Source organism: Ciconia boyciana, chromosome 4 (assembly GCF_034638445.1).
Source record: "Ciconia boyciana chromosome 4, ASM3463844v1, whole genome shotgun sequence".
NCBI lineage: Eukaryota > Metazoa > Chordata > Aves > Ciconiiformes > Ciconiidae > Ciconia > Ciconia boyciana.
The window spans coordinates 14,559,258-14,575,084 of NC_132937.1; the positions used below are offsets into that span (position 1 = coordinate 14,559,258).

General features: G+C 38.0%; 1 protein-coding gene across 5 annotated transcripts in view; it reads left to right on the top strand.

Annotated features, from left to right (window-relative positions):
* Window positions 1-15,827, top strand: part of DYM (dymeclin) — a 279,208-nt gene that overhangs the window by 45,132 nt on the left and 218,249 nt on the right. For all 5 annotated transcript variants that reach the window (XM_072858890.1, XM_072858886.1, XM_072858891.1 and 2 more), the window contains 2 exons: window positions 9,533-9,658; window positions 11,278-11,420. In XM_072858890.1, coding sequence (XP_072714991.1) covers window positions 9,533-9,658; window positions 11,278-11,420 — 269 coding nt within the window. The remainder of the gene's footprint in view (window positions 1-9,532; window positions 9,659-11,277; window positions 11,421-15,827) is intronic.

The window sequence follows — 15,827 nt, forward strand, 5'->3', positions numbered from 1 at the left end:
GTGGGATTCTGCAGCATTGTGGCTCTGTATCCGAGAGTTATTAAAAAGATCTTGAATTACCCTTTTGAAAAACAGGCTCTGCTGGCTTGTACAGAATGCCAAGGAAAAAGGTTTCACATATTAACATTTAATTTTAAGAAATTTTATAGAAACCACAGCATTATTGCTTTTCAAGAATTAGACTTGAGCAGTCCCTTATAACACTTGTCTTACAGTATGTTGATGTTTGATTTATGGCTCCCTTGGGTATGTTATGGATACTCTGCTTTTTCTTTGGTTTTGTTAATGTTAGCACTCAAGAGTCTACATTAATGATTAAAACTGCATAGTCAGCAAAAAGGTGCAACTTCAGTATTTAATTGTATGACTTTTATGTAGAAACTATTTTGAACATTTTGTTGCAAGACAGAACTCCCAAAGCTTTAAATTATGAAGGCTTCTTTCAGTAGCTTGTTAAGAGCTGGTATACATAACTGAACATCTGGTTGTTATCAGTACATTTTCACTTCATTAAAAACTATAAATGCATATGGAGGAAAAATGAAATACTGTGATCTAGTTAAATCCCTGTTAAGTAGCACCCTGTGGTGCCAGTAGAAGGTAGTTGATATTTCTATTACATTCCATTATATTCTGTAGTTACAATTGGTTTAGGCTATAATCTTAGTTACTTCCAAATTTAAATGTTAACTATGTTTTGACTCATTTAAGGGATGCTTGCTACATTTCCTGGGAGCTTAAAAGTTGAATGTAGGAGGAAGAAAGGCAACATAATTGATTATAAAGCTCTACAGAATCATTGCAGTGTAGGAACAATGCTACGTACAGATGATGAGAAATGCTTAGGCTTTTTTCCCTTGCTAATTGTGAGTAATGAAGAGGTTAAGAACTGTTCTCTCTCCCATTTCAGGAGTGTCATATTTTAATTTTTTTTTTTGTTACTTTAAAAACAATAGGTCAGAATAGTGCTTTTTAGAAAAGAATTATTCAAGGAACTTTTTATCAAGATTGTAGTAGCTCCAGTATTTGAAGAGCTATTTGACTTCAGCATTTTTGGCAACTTTGCCTAATCATCAAAGGGAGACTTTCATCTGTTGAAACTTAGGATGAAGCTAGCAAAAATATCCAAACTGAAAGAGATTTGTATTGCTGCACTTTGAAGATCTTCAAAGTTTAAGACTATTGTGCTCTGTGTAGGAGGGATCTGATGAGTATAAAGGGAGTTTTATTTCCTGCTGCACCTTGTGGTGGTGCAGCAAATAAAAAATATTTATTTGGAAGATTTTCTTCATCACTCTTATCCTTTTCTCTTTTCTGATGGCAGATGTGTGGCCTTTTAAGTGTCTAAAGCTCCTAAGCAGGAGAACCTTTATCTGTATCACATATTCTTCCTTCCATTCTAAATCTATTCTAATTTAGTTTTTATTTTAGACTTAGATCAGTGTTTCTCAATGACCTGTCTTTTCACTAGGCTAGCTTTAACTTACATTCAACTTGTAACAAACTTTCTAATCCCAGAGCATAGTATCAGAGGTCTGTACTGTTTATCATACATCATGCTGTATATTGAAGCTCCTAATAATCTGCGTTCTCTGTTATGGTTTTCACACAAGATATTGGATGCATCTTGAAAAACACCTGCTTGCTAGTATTTAGGTTTGGTCTCTGGTCTGGGCAGCAAAGACACCTAGGCACTGAAGTCAAGCGTATCTTTGGCACCTTAAGAGTTTGCAGACTGTTTCAAATCAGTGACAGCAACCAGATTGACAGGCATAAGCCTTTTTTCTCTCCATTGCCTAGCCAAGTATGAGACCCAAAGAGATTATTGCTGCCACTGCCGGAGTGGGAGACGGACCCGGAGTAACGATGAGTCTCAATATGAGTATGGTCGTTCTCCTTTAATTAGACTATTCGACAGGTTTATATAGACAACCAAGCAAAGCACGCGCTAATAACAACTATACTATTGGATAACTACATTTGTCCATGCACCTAAAACAGTTACTTGGTTGGTACAAAGCTGCTGTTCATGCGCTGCTCACGCGAAGGGGGTCTGTCGACATTTGCCAGACTTGGTTCCGCTTATCTTGTTTACCAAGTGCTCCTCCTGCTTTCTTCCTTATCTCAAGGACATTCCACCGTGACATCTGGTTCTTCAGCCATATCAAAGGCTGGAATGCTCACATCAATCAAATCGTGCCCTTTGTCACTCAACCACTCTCCCACACTGCCACTACATCAAGATGGCTCTGCTTTGAAACAAATGGTTCACATTTGAGAAGTGGTGTTACAGAGAGACTGTGGAGCAGGTCTGCCTTTCATGCAGGCTGCACTGCTGGAACACAGGACATGATTCCTGCGGTCTGGCTCTGTCCAGATCTCTGCAATGGCCTACAGTAGCTTTTCGAGCACCTGGGTCGTCATCTCTGTGGCTGCCTTTTCCCTGGGGGTTGAAAGCTACACAAGCCCAGTTATTTGAGCTGTCCATTTTTATGGGTATTTGGACTGCTCTCTTGTGTTCTGTTTATTCAAAAGGTAAGGTCTTTCATTTAGATTTAGTAGATATTGCTAACAAGACTTGTTGATATGAAGGGTAAATATAGAAGAATATAGATTCTCTGTGCAACATTTAAGTCCTAGACTTTTTCTAATATTTTTAATCTGTAGAGGGAAGAAATGAATGCCAGTGAGGTGAAAATATACGCAGCCACGTAGTCTCAGATGATTTAGGAACAGGTCTGGGAATAAAGGGTCTTGAATCCAGCTGTCATTTTAATCCTTTAGATACTCCCTTTAGAGTATTTCCATCTTTGGTTGTTTTTTCCCAGTCAAGAATATTCTGTCTCCCAGTCAAGAATACCCAGTGCGGGGGAGATGCAGTAGGAAATGTCAGAGATGCTCTCTGCTTCCAGCTGGTGTTTCTTGAGTGCCCCTTTAGGACATCTCCCAAATGTTTGGAGTCAGCTGTAATGAGCATTGTGCATTATTGGCTTCCACAGTGCGTATTTGCCATCAGTGGGTATAAAATTAGGAGTGATTCCAAGAGGAAAGATAATGTTCACTTTGAGTTGTTGTACTTGTATCCTGAGACTGATAACCAGATATTCTACTTGCTTTTCAGTTTTCAAAATTGATCCTATTCTCTGTGGTGACTCCTCTTTCACCTTTCTGGTGGGCCCTCAGGAAGCAGGGAAATGAAACCTGGTTCCTGTATGATTTGAGAGTTTTTGTATGAATCAGCCCTTTGGCAATTCTCCTAAATTAGAAAATGAGTTACCTTTTAACCTTTTAATCCTTGGAGTAGACAGCTCTGGCTGGGTGAAAGTTCAGGAAAATATTTAAACAGGGAGGGGGCTTGGTCTAGTGGTGTGAGTTGAAATTCAGAGTTTTGTTTCTGACTGTTCAGGCTGTTTGCTCTGTAGCTGTGAAATCATTTATGAGCTCTCAGCCTCTGTGTGCTAAGATATAGAAATAGCTGCATTTCATTAAGTAATTAAAGCGTTTACAACAGCATATGCCTTCAGAGTGGTAACTGGAGTTCCTGGCTGAGGTTTTCCTATGTATTGCCTCTATGCTTCATCTTGGTTCCTCTTTCACAAACCTCTCTCTTGCAGGCAGGGAACAAAGCTGAACGATGTGGTGAGCACAGAAAGCAGTTGTGAGTGGTGCTTGGCGTTGGAGAGAAGCCAGCAGCAGCGGGATGGTGACACATAGGTAGATTGTTGAAGTTCTTGGTAGATGATGCTGATAGAAGGTCATACACATGGTTTTGAATGGAAAAAGCAGATGCCAGGATACTGGGGAGCCGAGGTTTTAACAGGCCCATAGTTCTTGTTCTGTGGGGGGCAATTGCATCATTTAGAAACAGTAGTTTAGACTAACACCACTCCCCTTACCAGCTTACATACATAAGCTGCTGGTAGCATCAGACTCCTGCGAACCGCTCCTGTTGCTTTTACTTGAGTCTGCCAGAGTAGACAAGTGTATTTTGGTTTTTGTATTTTCCCCGCAGGCTACGAATGACAGATGACCTTGCTATTACCATCTTCACGTTTTGGTGAAGCATTTTCTTCAGACTCCAGCATTTTCTTTGTAGCTCAGAAGAAATCTACTTCGAAACCTAGCGGCATGTCATGGTGTGGTATCTGTTTGCTGTGTGGTACCATTTAGCATGAGCACTTGTCTAGGGGCCCAAGCAAGTGATGGCAAGTGTTCAGGCTATTGCAGTTGGAAAAGTTATTGCTCAAGCAGGTTGCCTTAACTTGGCTGCTTGTGTGTGCTCTTCTCCTGCTTCTACCACAAATATGATATTTTATTTTTGTTAAATATTACTGTTTTGACCATAGACCTCTTTTTCAGACATTTGGAACTTCTTAAGTGCAGTATCGGCATTGTGATATATTTGAAATAAGTGTCTGTAAAAGGGCAAGGTGAAGTCTTGGTCCAGTTCAAGCAGACAAAACCTTGCGAGGGTGCAGTTAGATGGTCTGGTGTGGTTCTCCAGCCCCAAACACCTGAAGGTTGATAGCTCTGATGGAATTTACAAGTCTGCCACCACAATTAATAAAATAAATAAATAAAAATGTATGTTCTTGATGGAAGACGAGAAGAGAAGTGATATCCTTTCCAGTTTGTATCCTGGAAGAATTAGTTACTGTACCAATTTCTTCAAGAGCAGTACTTCTTTTAAGTCTAAATGCAGTGCTGCTTTAAAGCAGTACTCCCAGGGCCATAGGTTTCTCAGAGGAGCCCAGGATCTCTGCTATCTACCTGACAAAAGGGATTAAGATGGAAAGTGTTGCTGACTTCTTAGAATTTTTGTCATTTAATTTTAATGAGTTGTTGTCTAAAGATTACTATAATACAAATTGTACATGGTGGTTTAATTTAAAAGCATTCGTTGAAATGATCTGGTATCATTGCTTTTGGAAGGAATCCATTGACATATCAACTTTCATTGAAATGCAGATACTAAAACGTGTTTTAAATACACATTTATGTTATGCTAGCATCTAGGAATCTTGCATTTTGGAGCTCAAGTCATCACACTCTGAAGAATTCATAATTTAAGATAATCATGGATACATATGATATGTCTTTGCTTTAGAGACTAAATTTGTATTATAAGGTTTGTTGCCAGAAGTGAGTTCTAACTTGGGTGTCACATGCAAGAACCTGGACCTATTCCATCTGGTTAAAGAAACAGGTGCTTGCTTTGTGTCACTGTGTAAGAAATGTGATACCAAGGAGGACAGCTACTTGTAATAAGGAAAGAACCCAAATGCAGGAGAGAAACAACTGCTGTGATTTCGAGTTCAGTCTATGCCAGATTGTTCCCTTATGCAAGAAGTATGTCTTAAGAGGAACAAAAGAATAATATCTGTTAGCTTGTCTACCTGATATGGAAATGTATCCTCCAGTGGGAAGGAGAAAGAGAAAAAGAAGAAAAAATTAAGTGAGAATAACTACTGGAAGTCTCCCAGATGAGAAAATCCAGAGGGAGGGAAAAAACCCCACACCTATGTATGCTTTGGTACATTACTCTATGAAGGCCATTTACTTGAGACATGAGCTTTATCTGAGTTCTGTGGAATTTTTTGCCTGTTTTATAAGACACCGGGGAAGGAAAAAAAACCCCCACAAACTCAAATATCATGCAGTTCTTCTGGTTTTCTGAAGAAAAAACAAACAAAAAACAAAAAACAAAAACAACCCCCACCAAAACAAAAACACCACAACAGCTAAATAATTTTGACTTGTAATTGATACATGAGTTCATTATTTCTAGTTTCCTCCTTATCTGCAAGCAAACAGTTTTCAGAGGAAGTTGGAGATCAGCATAAATTCCATATAAAGTCATTCTATATGACTGATAGCTTTGAATAAAAAAAAAGAACATTTTTTTCAAAAACAACCCCCCCTATTCTATAGTCTCTCAATATAAATAAACAGTATTTTCTTTGAAGTTAAAAGAGGTTCCTGGTAGTTCTTGTGACCCTTTAGAAATGCTTGAGTTTCAGAAAAGTGTGCATTTGACCCTTGGTGGAGAAAATAATTTTGCTCTGAAGCTTTATCCTTGTGCTGATAAATTAAGGGTGACTGTAGCTGAGGGGTTACCGCAGATATCAGGACTCTGGTTGTGTTTGTCAGAGAAGATTTAATTTGAACAGATTCTACAGGTTGAGTGGAATTCTGCAGTTAAATGTGCCCTAACTGGGTTTTGAATATAAAGAAAATGAGAATAACTCACTAACTGGAGCTGCATGAATTTAGCTTGCTTTCTATTTTTTTTTTTCATTTCAGAATTACATAAGGGTACTGAAAGCAGATTCCCCCCCTCAAAAAAAAATAATTACTTAATACATTACAGTAACCTCTTTGTTTCTTTACACTGAATCTTATAAAAATAGAAAAGAATTTTATAATGTCTCCTCAGGTTTGCTATTCCACTTGTATGGTTTGTCAGAAAAATAAATAAATGAATGATTGAGATGGAGAAAAAGTATACTAGACTCTGAAATTTTTTTCCTCAGCAAAGTGACCCAGCTGTTTTGGATGATGTAGCATGTCACAAAGTCAGCCTTTTCATTCATCAACTCAGGGTTGGAGACATTATTCTTGTATTCTCAGCCTTGGTAATGATAAGCTTCTGAATTTTTTTTTTCTATAGCTAAAAATTATTTTTTCTAAGCTGTTGTTTTTATTTTAATAGAAAAACCTTAATTTTTTTTCTGGCAGCTAAACTGCTAATAATCAGTACATATAGGCCTTCCATTCTTTGCTTGGGATGGATGCGGGTAGCGGATTGCAAAGCATCACAGTTTTGGAGAGGGAGTGGGAGCCGTTCCTCACTCAGCCTTGCTTCTGGCTGAGATGAATTTGCAGTGGAACCAGATCACAGTGTAATCTCTGGCCTGATCTAATAATCAGCTTTTACACTGGCTAATGTCCTCAGTAGTAGGCAAAAAGTCAGGTAACTCACAAAAACTAAAAGGAATTAAAATGTACTTGATGATTTTAAGGAAGAATTGTTATTTAAACAGTAAGTCTCTTCCTGATGTGTAACTTAAAATGTTACGGATTCAAATACTTAAATCATGCGAGAAAAAAAACAATGAGTTTGCATAACCTTCACTTTCAAAAACACTTTTGTATCGGAGGTAGTGCAGTTGCGTGGACTGTGATCCAGAAAACTGTGATTCCAGTTTGCTTTTGACTTTGAGCAAATAACTAGCATGCTCTTTGCTCAGACAGTCTGGCCTAGAGCTACTGCAGAAGAGCTTAACTTAAGCTGTCTATACACCATGATGCACGAATGATGCATCATGTTCTTCCTCTTCTTCCTCATGTTTTACAGTAATGCATGTTATTTACAGCATTTCTAGCAGCACACTTGAGAATATTGAAGTAGTTGAGTGTGCTAAAAATCAGACTGATTTCTTCTAAATGAAATCCTCTTCATTTTGGTAAGGACCACACCGGTTCTGGTCCTGAGACTAATGAAGAGTTTTACTCCAGCCAGTCTTTTTTGTGGTTAATTTATTCTGTTTCAAGAGAGATTGCAGTGTAGTTTTCAAGCCAGCATTATTTGAAAGAGCACTTAGTTTTATGTTTATACTTTTTTCAACTGTTAGGAATAAGATTTTTGGAAGGTGACATTGTAATGAAGAAAAAATTAGCATCACTGTTTAAACACGCATTGATGCTGATTTTCTTATTTTATATAGAGATACTATAAAATCTTTGAATTTTAGAATGAAAGGGTTAAATCCCTAAGACCTTACTGTGATACATAAAGGCTTTACTTGCATTTTTTTTTAGTTTCACTCGCATCCTTGTTCTCTTTTGTTCTCTTCCCCTGCAAAGATAGCTTTGGTTACCTGCTGAGCAGAGTTGATGGTGGGACATTTCCTGTGACTTCTTACCTGATAGGACTAAACAGGCCTTGAGCAAGCTCGTTAGGCTTCCTAATTAAATCACTGATAACAGGAACTCAGGACGATTGTGCCAAAGATAAGCACCAAAGAACTAGCTTAAATCCACCCCCTTGTAACATTCCGAGGCCGAAGGACTGATGAGCTAACTCAATGACTATATATGGACAAAGGAAGCCCAAAGTTCAACTAGCGGACAACGTGAGGAAGACTATGGAAGACCACCGGGAGGGTGAAAAGACCCTAACCCTAATTTTACTGCGCATGCTTGGACTATGTAAATGAATTCCGGGAACTCATCACCATAAAACTGCCCTTTTCAGGAAATCGGATGAATATCTATGATTTTTCTGTACATGAACTGATGTGTTGTGCTAACCTGGCGGAGCACTTGTGGCAGAGCGATCCCCAGTGCTGCCCAGCGCTGCAATAAAGAATACCTGCTTAACAGTCATCCCGACTATTGAGTCCTGATTTCGGCTTTTCATGGCAACAAGAAGTATAAATAGATTTTGAATTTCCAGTAGGTCCCAGGTCAAAAAAACCTTGATAATTGATGCTGGACACCTGTTGTAACTTAATGATATTGGATTGTGAAGCATACTGTGGAAATTAAGTAGTAACAGTGGGGGAAACATTAAAAGTACTTAATCTTTCTAATGGATTACAGGATTGTATTGTTGCACCAAATGAAGTATCTCCTTACTTTTGGAGGAGGTAAAAATGGTCTTTGGTTGAAAGCAAGAATGATACTGGTTCATTTCCAAGTTACTTCATTGTGTTTTAAAAGGTTTCTTGTAGTCTGCAATTTATTACTGATTAAGGAGGCAAATGCTATTTTTCTCCCCCTTTAAAAAATAAGATATGTAACAAGGTCATTATAGGCAGAGGTGGGAACAGAAAGCACAAGGTATCCCAAATAGTGGATCTCTCTCATCCATTTTGCTGCACAGCCTTTCCTAATTAAGGTTAACTTAATAAGCTTTGCTAAACTGTCTGGTGTCAGTATTTAATCATTACAGCATATTCTTTGGGATTGGCTGTAATATTTTGAAACTTTAGACTTCACCGTTACCTCAAATACCATTTAAAACTGAACTGTAAGTACTATCTTGATATCCTGAGCATTTCTTACACTTAAACTAGCATTTGTGTATTTTATTCCTTTCTTAGGGATCCACCTTTCCTGGCAGATGGAGCTGTGTTTGGCTAGCTGGACATTTCCCTGACTTAGCATGATGGTTTTGTGACAATTTTATTTAACAGGACAAAGGAAATGCTTTTGAGATATATTTATTATTTTTAGAGTGAAGTATAGTCTGAAAATTGCAGCTGGAATGTTCTGGGCAATACCTCAATGTTTTTACATTGTCTTGTCTTTTGGCATATAAAAAAAATGCTTACATCTAAGAAAAACAACCCATTGTTGGTATGAAGTGATTCTGGGTTTTTTGAATTTGTTGTTTACATGTTCCCAATTGAAACTTGCTGTGCTAAACAGTGTATAACCTCAGGTGAAGCTACCAAGTGTTCTTGGAAGTCAGTTTGTAAACAAACCCAGTAGATTAATCTTGATAAATGTTCCTTTTTTCCTGCAGAGATATTACATACAGCATTTCCTTGGAAGCTGTGACAACTCTTATCGTCTTCCTCTCCTGCCAATTATTCCACAAAGAAATTCTACGGGAGAGCATCATTCACAAATACCTGATGCATGGTCGATGGTATGTTGTGTTCTGGGGTGGTACCTAATGGCAAAGTGAATGCTTCTGATGGCTTGTTTAGACTGTTTGTACTTGAAAACAAAAGACAGCGAAATACGTTTTGATAGAAAACTTTTTCTGCTCAAAGGAAAACAGAACACAAAAGCAAACATCTGTAAAGGTTATTGGAAGGTTTCAGGTTTAAATCTCACAGCCCAGACATCAGTGAAACTGTTTTGGAAACCATTTTCATTTTTTGAGGGTAATTTCTAACTTAAAACAGCTTTTGCTCTTCAGGATGCTTTTTTTGATTCAGCTATGGGTCTTTTCCTGTAACATTGCAGTCTAGAGAACCTGTGTACCTTAGAAATGCTAATGAGCCTTCTTGCAATACAAATAAATGGCAGCCCCTTGAAAGATTGCACATATGTGCTACCTTGAGTTTTAAGCTGCAGTAGTGGAAATACTTAGCAGGTGGTAAACTCAGTCATATGAGTAGTATCACTTGTTCTGGCGAGTCGGTTGTTTTGTTTAAATGCTTTGTCATGGTGGCTTTTACGCATTTTGGTCAGGCTACCATTCATCATCTTTTGACTTTAAATTCCATGCGGGCAGATTTTTGGGAAGTGTATCTATTGTCTGGTTTTCTGAAATTTCTGCTAGATGTAAGAGAGGTACTGCTCCGGGGCAGCATGCCGGGAAAGGAGGGAGGCTCAGCTTGGCTGCAGGTGGAGGGAGCACAGGGCAGACTTTGGCCTGAAACTGCAGCAGAGGCAGAGCCTCAGTATTTCTGGGGTTTGGTGGTACTTCAGTCTCTGGACCGAAGGAAGTGAGGGTTTGGGGCAAAATGGGGAATGTTTGGGAGAAAAGGCAGTATGTGGTGTCAGAGATCTGAGTTGGGAGTAGCAGGTAACTGACCTCTGGAGAGAGGGATGGGAATTTGGTGGCTGGGAATCTAGGGCAATGTGAAGAGTTCAGGGGTACTGGTTAGAGGGAACTGGAGTTCATCGTAACACAGCCCTGGTCTGTTCACCTCCGAATCATATGGGAATGGGACCCGTTTGTTTCTGTGGAAATCCCTCTCTGTTTTGGAAATACTATAACCTTTTATTTAAATCCAACAAATTTTATGTGCATTTGTCAGAATCATTGATGTGAGGTCAGATGGTTCATTGGTCTTTGCAAATTGGCCCCAGCCACATGCACAGACAAAAATACTGGGGGGTTGGAGAGATACTGTTGTTACCTGTTCTATGTAACCAAAGCATAGAGCGAAAACTAAACAAATATAATATTTCTTTCCCTTGCATAAATATTTTTCCAGTTGTGTCTTTGAGGTAAAAGAATACAATGATTCCACAAATTAAATAATTGATTTAAAAGTTGTATTGAAAAAAGAAAACAAAAAATAGTTTCCATGATCCTGCTGTTGAAGGTGCTCCTGCAGAGCCCTGCTGAAGTCAGTGCAGCTTTGCATGGGCAAGACCTTGGCATTCTTTCCCTTTCCAGTCTGCTCAAGGCTGGGAGAGTTACTGTCTGTGTTTAATGCCAAACACCAGCCTTTGCATCCTGCCTGGGCTTTGTTGGGCCAAATTTTTCAAGTTGTGAGTCAACTAAAGCTGTTTTCTTTTTCTTTTCAGTCTCCCATATACCAGCAGACTTGTGAAAACTTTACTATATAATTTCATTAGACAAGAAAGAAGCCCTCCTCCAGGGACCCATGTCTTTCAGCAGCAAACAGATGGAGGAGGACTGCTTTATGGAATTGCATCTGGCGTGGCAAGTGAGTTTTATTTTCTATAAACTATACTTCAAACCTTATGAAGTATTGCCTTCTATGTGACCTCCCTTACAAACACACCTGTAGCTCACTTCTTTTTCAACAAGTGATACCAGTGTGCATGCTCAGTATAGAAAAGCTGTCCACGGGCCTGCTTGGATTGTAATCATAGGGGGTCCCTCTCAAGATGTGTTAGAATCTGAGGCAATTATATCCACAGATGCTGCAGGGATACCTTCCCTGCAGGGACAGCACATGGTAAAAGTAGCAGTTAGTCCATTTTTTTGCTTTTGTTGATACTTTTTAAAAAAAAAAAAATAATAAAGCAAGTAGCGTCCCATTTGATAATGCTTCAAGTTAGTTAAAATGTTGTAAGAAATACTTTTATGTGCATATTTTATTCTTTATGATTACTCAGTGGATACGGTGACCTGCTCTGTGGCTCTGCTTCAGCAGAAGGTTGGACTGAGTGGTCTGAAGAGGTCCCTTGCAGTCTCAAGGATTCTGTGATATAAGGGAGTGGCCTAGATAGGAATTTTTCATAGAATCAGAGAATGGTTTAGGTTGGAAAAGACCTTCAAGATCATCAAGTCCAACTGTTAACCTAACACTGCCAAGTCCATCACTACACCATGTCCCTAAGCACCTTTTGAATTTTGTAACATGTTGTAGTGTATGCCTTTCCCACTAGTTTTTTCCTGAATAGTATGTTTTTTCCTGAATAGTATGACTAGATTCTGACCTTTCGTGGATGGACTGTTTGCTATAGAGAGAGATCACCTGAAGAATATGAAAGACTTGATGCCATTTTCTGTTAAGAAAAAGGTTTCTCATGTTTGTTATACTATATACTGTGTTTTGGTTGGTGGTTGCTCTCTTCCCCACACCAGATGTGTTTTATTGGTGTGTGTATTACATATAAAAATTCTTCCTAAAGGTTTTTCTTTTCCATATAATAAGAATAAAATACAATATATTGCTAACAGTAATGGTATATGTTATTTTATTTTTCCCAATAAGCTAAATAACACTTTGCAAGTCAGTTGCTGTTAAAACTGATACTATTTATTTTGCTCTTTTGTGAAATCCATTCACTGGCAATGTCCCGAGGGGATATTAAAGTTCAGGCCGCAAGTGGTCTGCCAGCCTGTGACAGTGTCTGTGACACAGCCTGTGACAGTGCGTGTGGATCTCCTCATGGAGGCAGCAGAAGAGCACGTCTCTCACTTGGTGCAGCATAGCCTAAACACATCACTGCTTCTGTGTCAGATGAGGTTACACACAGCTCAGTGTGCTGCTGGAACACGCATCTCCTTTCTGGTTTCCAGTTTACATGCTCAAGGGTAGACCACTGCCATGTTTGGGTTGTGCCCGTAATGTAAATGCGTCAGAAAACAGTTGCTTGGTTTGCAGTTTATTTAAACAGAGAAGAAATTAATTAAATTGTTCCCTACAATGTCTTTATTCAAGAGTTCCAACAGGTACATTCTCTTCCTTCTTTTCAATTGCTAGAGAAAATTACTCTTAAAATGTTTTTCTGAAGCAGTTTTCAGTATGTGGTTTGTACTTTTGCTTGTGACTGGAGAGCAGTTCTCACGGTGTATTTTGATACCTCTACTTACCTGATGGTGGTGTTATTCTTGGTTCTAATCTTTCTAGTCATGCTTGAGTATCTTTCTGCCTTAGTGCTGCCACAGGCAAAATAGCTTTTTTCCTCTTCTGGTTACTTGACTGACTTGTAAAGTCTATCCAAATTGCCACCACTCCTGCCTTCCTCTGTAGCTCCTCTGATATCATATCCCCCCATGACTTTTTACTACTTGTATATCAAGTTTGCATTTCTTAATGCAAACTCTTAAGGTTTCAGCCTACGTCTGTTCTTGTCTTTTCCTACACTTCCACCCCTTCACTCCTTTTGAACCATTCTCTTAACTCCTCCCTTGGCATACTCCTACACTTATTTTGTTGCTTCTTTCATGAGTACCTGAAGTGCCATCTCTTCTCCCAGTGAATTAAGTACCTTCATTTAAAGCTTTAAGTAAAAGAACCTTTATAAAGAGCTTTCTAATGACCTGCCTGGGAAAGGGGAAAAAATAAGTACCATATCCTGTTAGAAAATAGAAATTTTTTTTTCTGTTTGTGCCCAAACAGTTGGTTAATATTTTTTGTGTCTGATTATTTGCCTGTATACGTTGTTGGACTATAGATGAAACTTGGACACAATAGGATTGGTAGAGTAAATGGCTTATTTGCCTATCTGTAATATCTCTGAATTAACCCTCTGCAGTTCTTTGTTTTATATAGCATCAGGTGCATGGGTAGAGTGCGATACAGATTAGAAGACAGCAACACAAATTGATAGTCTGTTATGGAACAGAAGCAAGTTTTGAGCAGATGTGGAAAACTTAGACATGATTTCTGTATCGTGTTATTTTTGTGCATTTTGTGTATCTTTACAGGATGAGAATTGAAAGAAGAATGGTAGAATTGAAAATTCACTTTTATGTTGCTCACTGTCTTTTAAGTACCATGTAATGCTTGGAATAAGTTTACTGAAATAGTCTAAATATAATCTGTTTGGAATGAAAGGAGATAGGAGCCTGGTTTAAAAAATAATTTATTTTTCATATGAAATTTCGAGGCCTAAGATAATTACTGTACTTGTTAATTTGAAATGATTTAACTTTATACCAGTCATCTACATTACCATGTATTATGTTATGCATATTTTGTAGTCACTGGCACAGCAACAGTAGATCAACAAACTCTTACAAGCACTGTATTTTAAGTCCACCCCCCCTTTCCTTCCTTGTGATTCAGCAGGAGTGATAATTATACACCATATGAGCAGAAGTTTACCCTTTCCCACAGTTAACCTTCTCCTCCTTCTCATCCTTTGTAGCCTGTGTTTTTTTTCCTCTCACGAGCCTCCTTAACCCTGAAACCATACAGCCAACATCCTCACACCAATTACTTCTCCTTGGTTTGGCCTCTGACTGTGTGCAAGTTATCTGTGTGCAAGTACCTTTCTCCATCCTGTATATAAAATACCTTGATTAGAATTGTATTGCCAATTATGTTATCCTCCAGTAGTTAAATAAACAATTGTGGGTTTGGAATGAGGGGGGGAAATAATGATATTTTAGTTTTGTAACTTCATAAAGGATATTCTTCTACACTGAGTCAACTTTGCTTTTGTCTTTGCAATCTTTTTGTAGGTGTGCAAAATAATTGTAAAGTGCTGCTAGATCTGATGGTATGTTGTTGATGTGTTATGAAGGCATAAATGACATCAATATGCACGGCAGTAGAGATTAGGCCTCATATTAGAAATTAGAAGTTAACTTTTCTTGATTTCACAAGGTACATTGAACCAACTTACCTCCAAAAATATCTTTTGTTGGTTTTAAATCCTCTCCTCTTTTTTTGAGTATTATTAGCATTTGCCAGTTCATGGTCCACAGTTAACCAAGTTGAGAGAACTTTTTGTGGGCAAGCAACATTTTTTAATTAGTCATTTTATTTCTTGCAAAATAAAAATCATGTTACAGTGAGGAACTACTAAACAGATGATATGCTATGACAGGAAAATGCTAGTTCTACTCAAGACAGTTGAAAAATAAGTCAATTTAAATGGTTTCATTTGAAATAGTTGATCCAGTTTATACTTTGCTATTAAAAAAGAAAAACCAACCAACCAAAAAAAAAAACCCCACTTTAATGCATCTTGCAGTACTTAGGAGTTATTGTGACAGTAGGATCTAATTGACTTAGTTTGTGCTGTTTATATGATGATAGATGTAATGGGTACAATGTTGTACCTGCAAGAAACTAATGAAAAGGCAGTAGCTGGATTCATCTTCATTAATCACCTAAGCAATCATCATAACTAATCTGGCCCACAAATGTACTGTTGTAGCATTAATACAAATTGCAGAATTCAGTGTATAGTGGTCAATAATGACTCGTTTTCTCATGTTTGTACTCTTTGGTTGGAACTAGACAAACATTCCTGAGTGTTAATGACTTTCTATCATGTAAGTATATACTTTACTCTGCATTATGTCATTCAGCATTAGTATACTTGAAGGCATCTGATGACTGGTGTTGTACATCTGTGACATATATACTATAGCTTATTCCTGTTTTTTTTTTTTTGGTGCTACATTCTGGTTAATAGGACCACTTGCATGGTTATCTTTGACTTTACAAGAAAACTATTTCTTAATATTTTAACATTTTATGTTAAAATTGAAGGTGAAAAAGGTTACTATGTAGTCTGATTATAATATCTAAATTAAAACTTGTCAAAGTAGAGACACGCAAAAAAGCTACTTTGATGTGTCTGGTATTTCTTACATTTTCTTACAAAAAGGCTTTTTTTCTGCTTACAAATATTTCAGGCTGGTT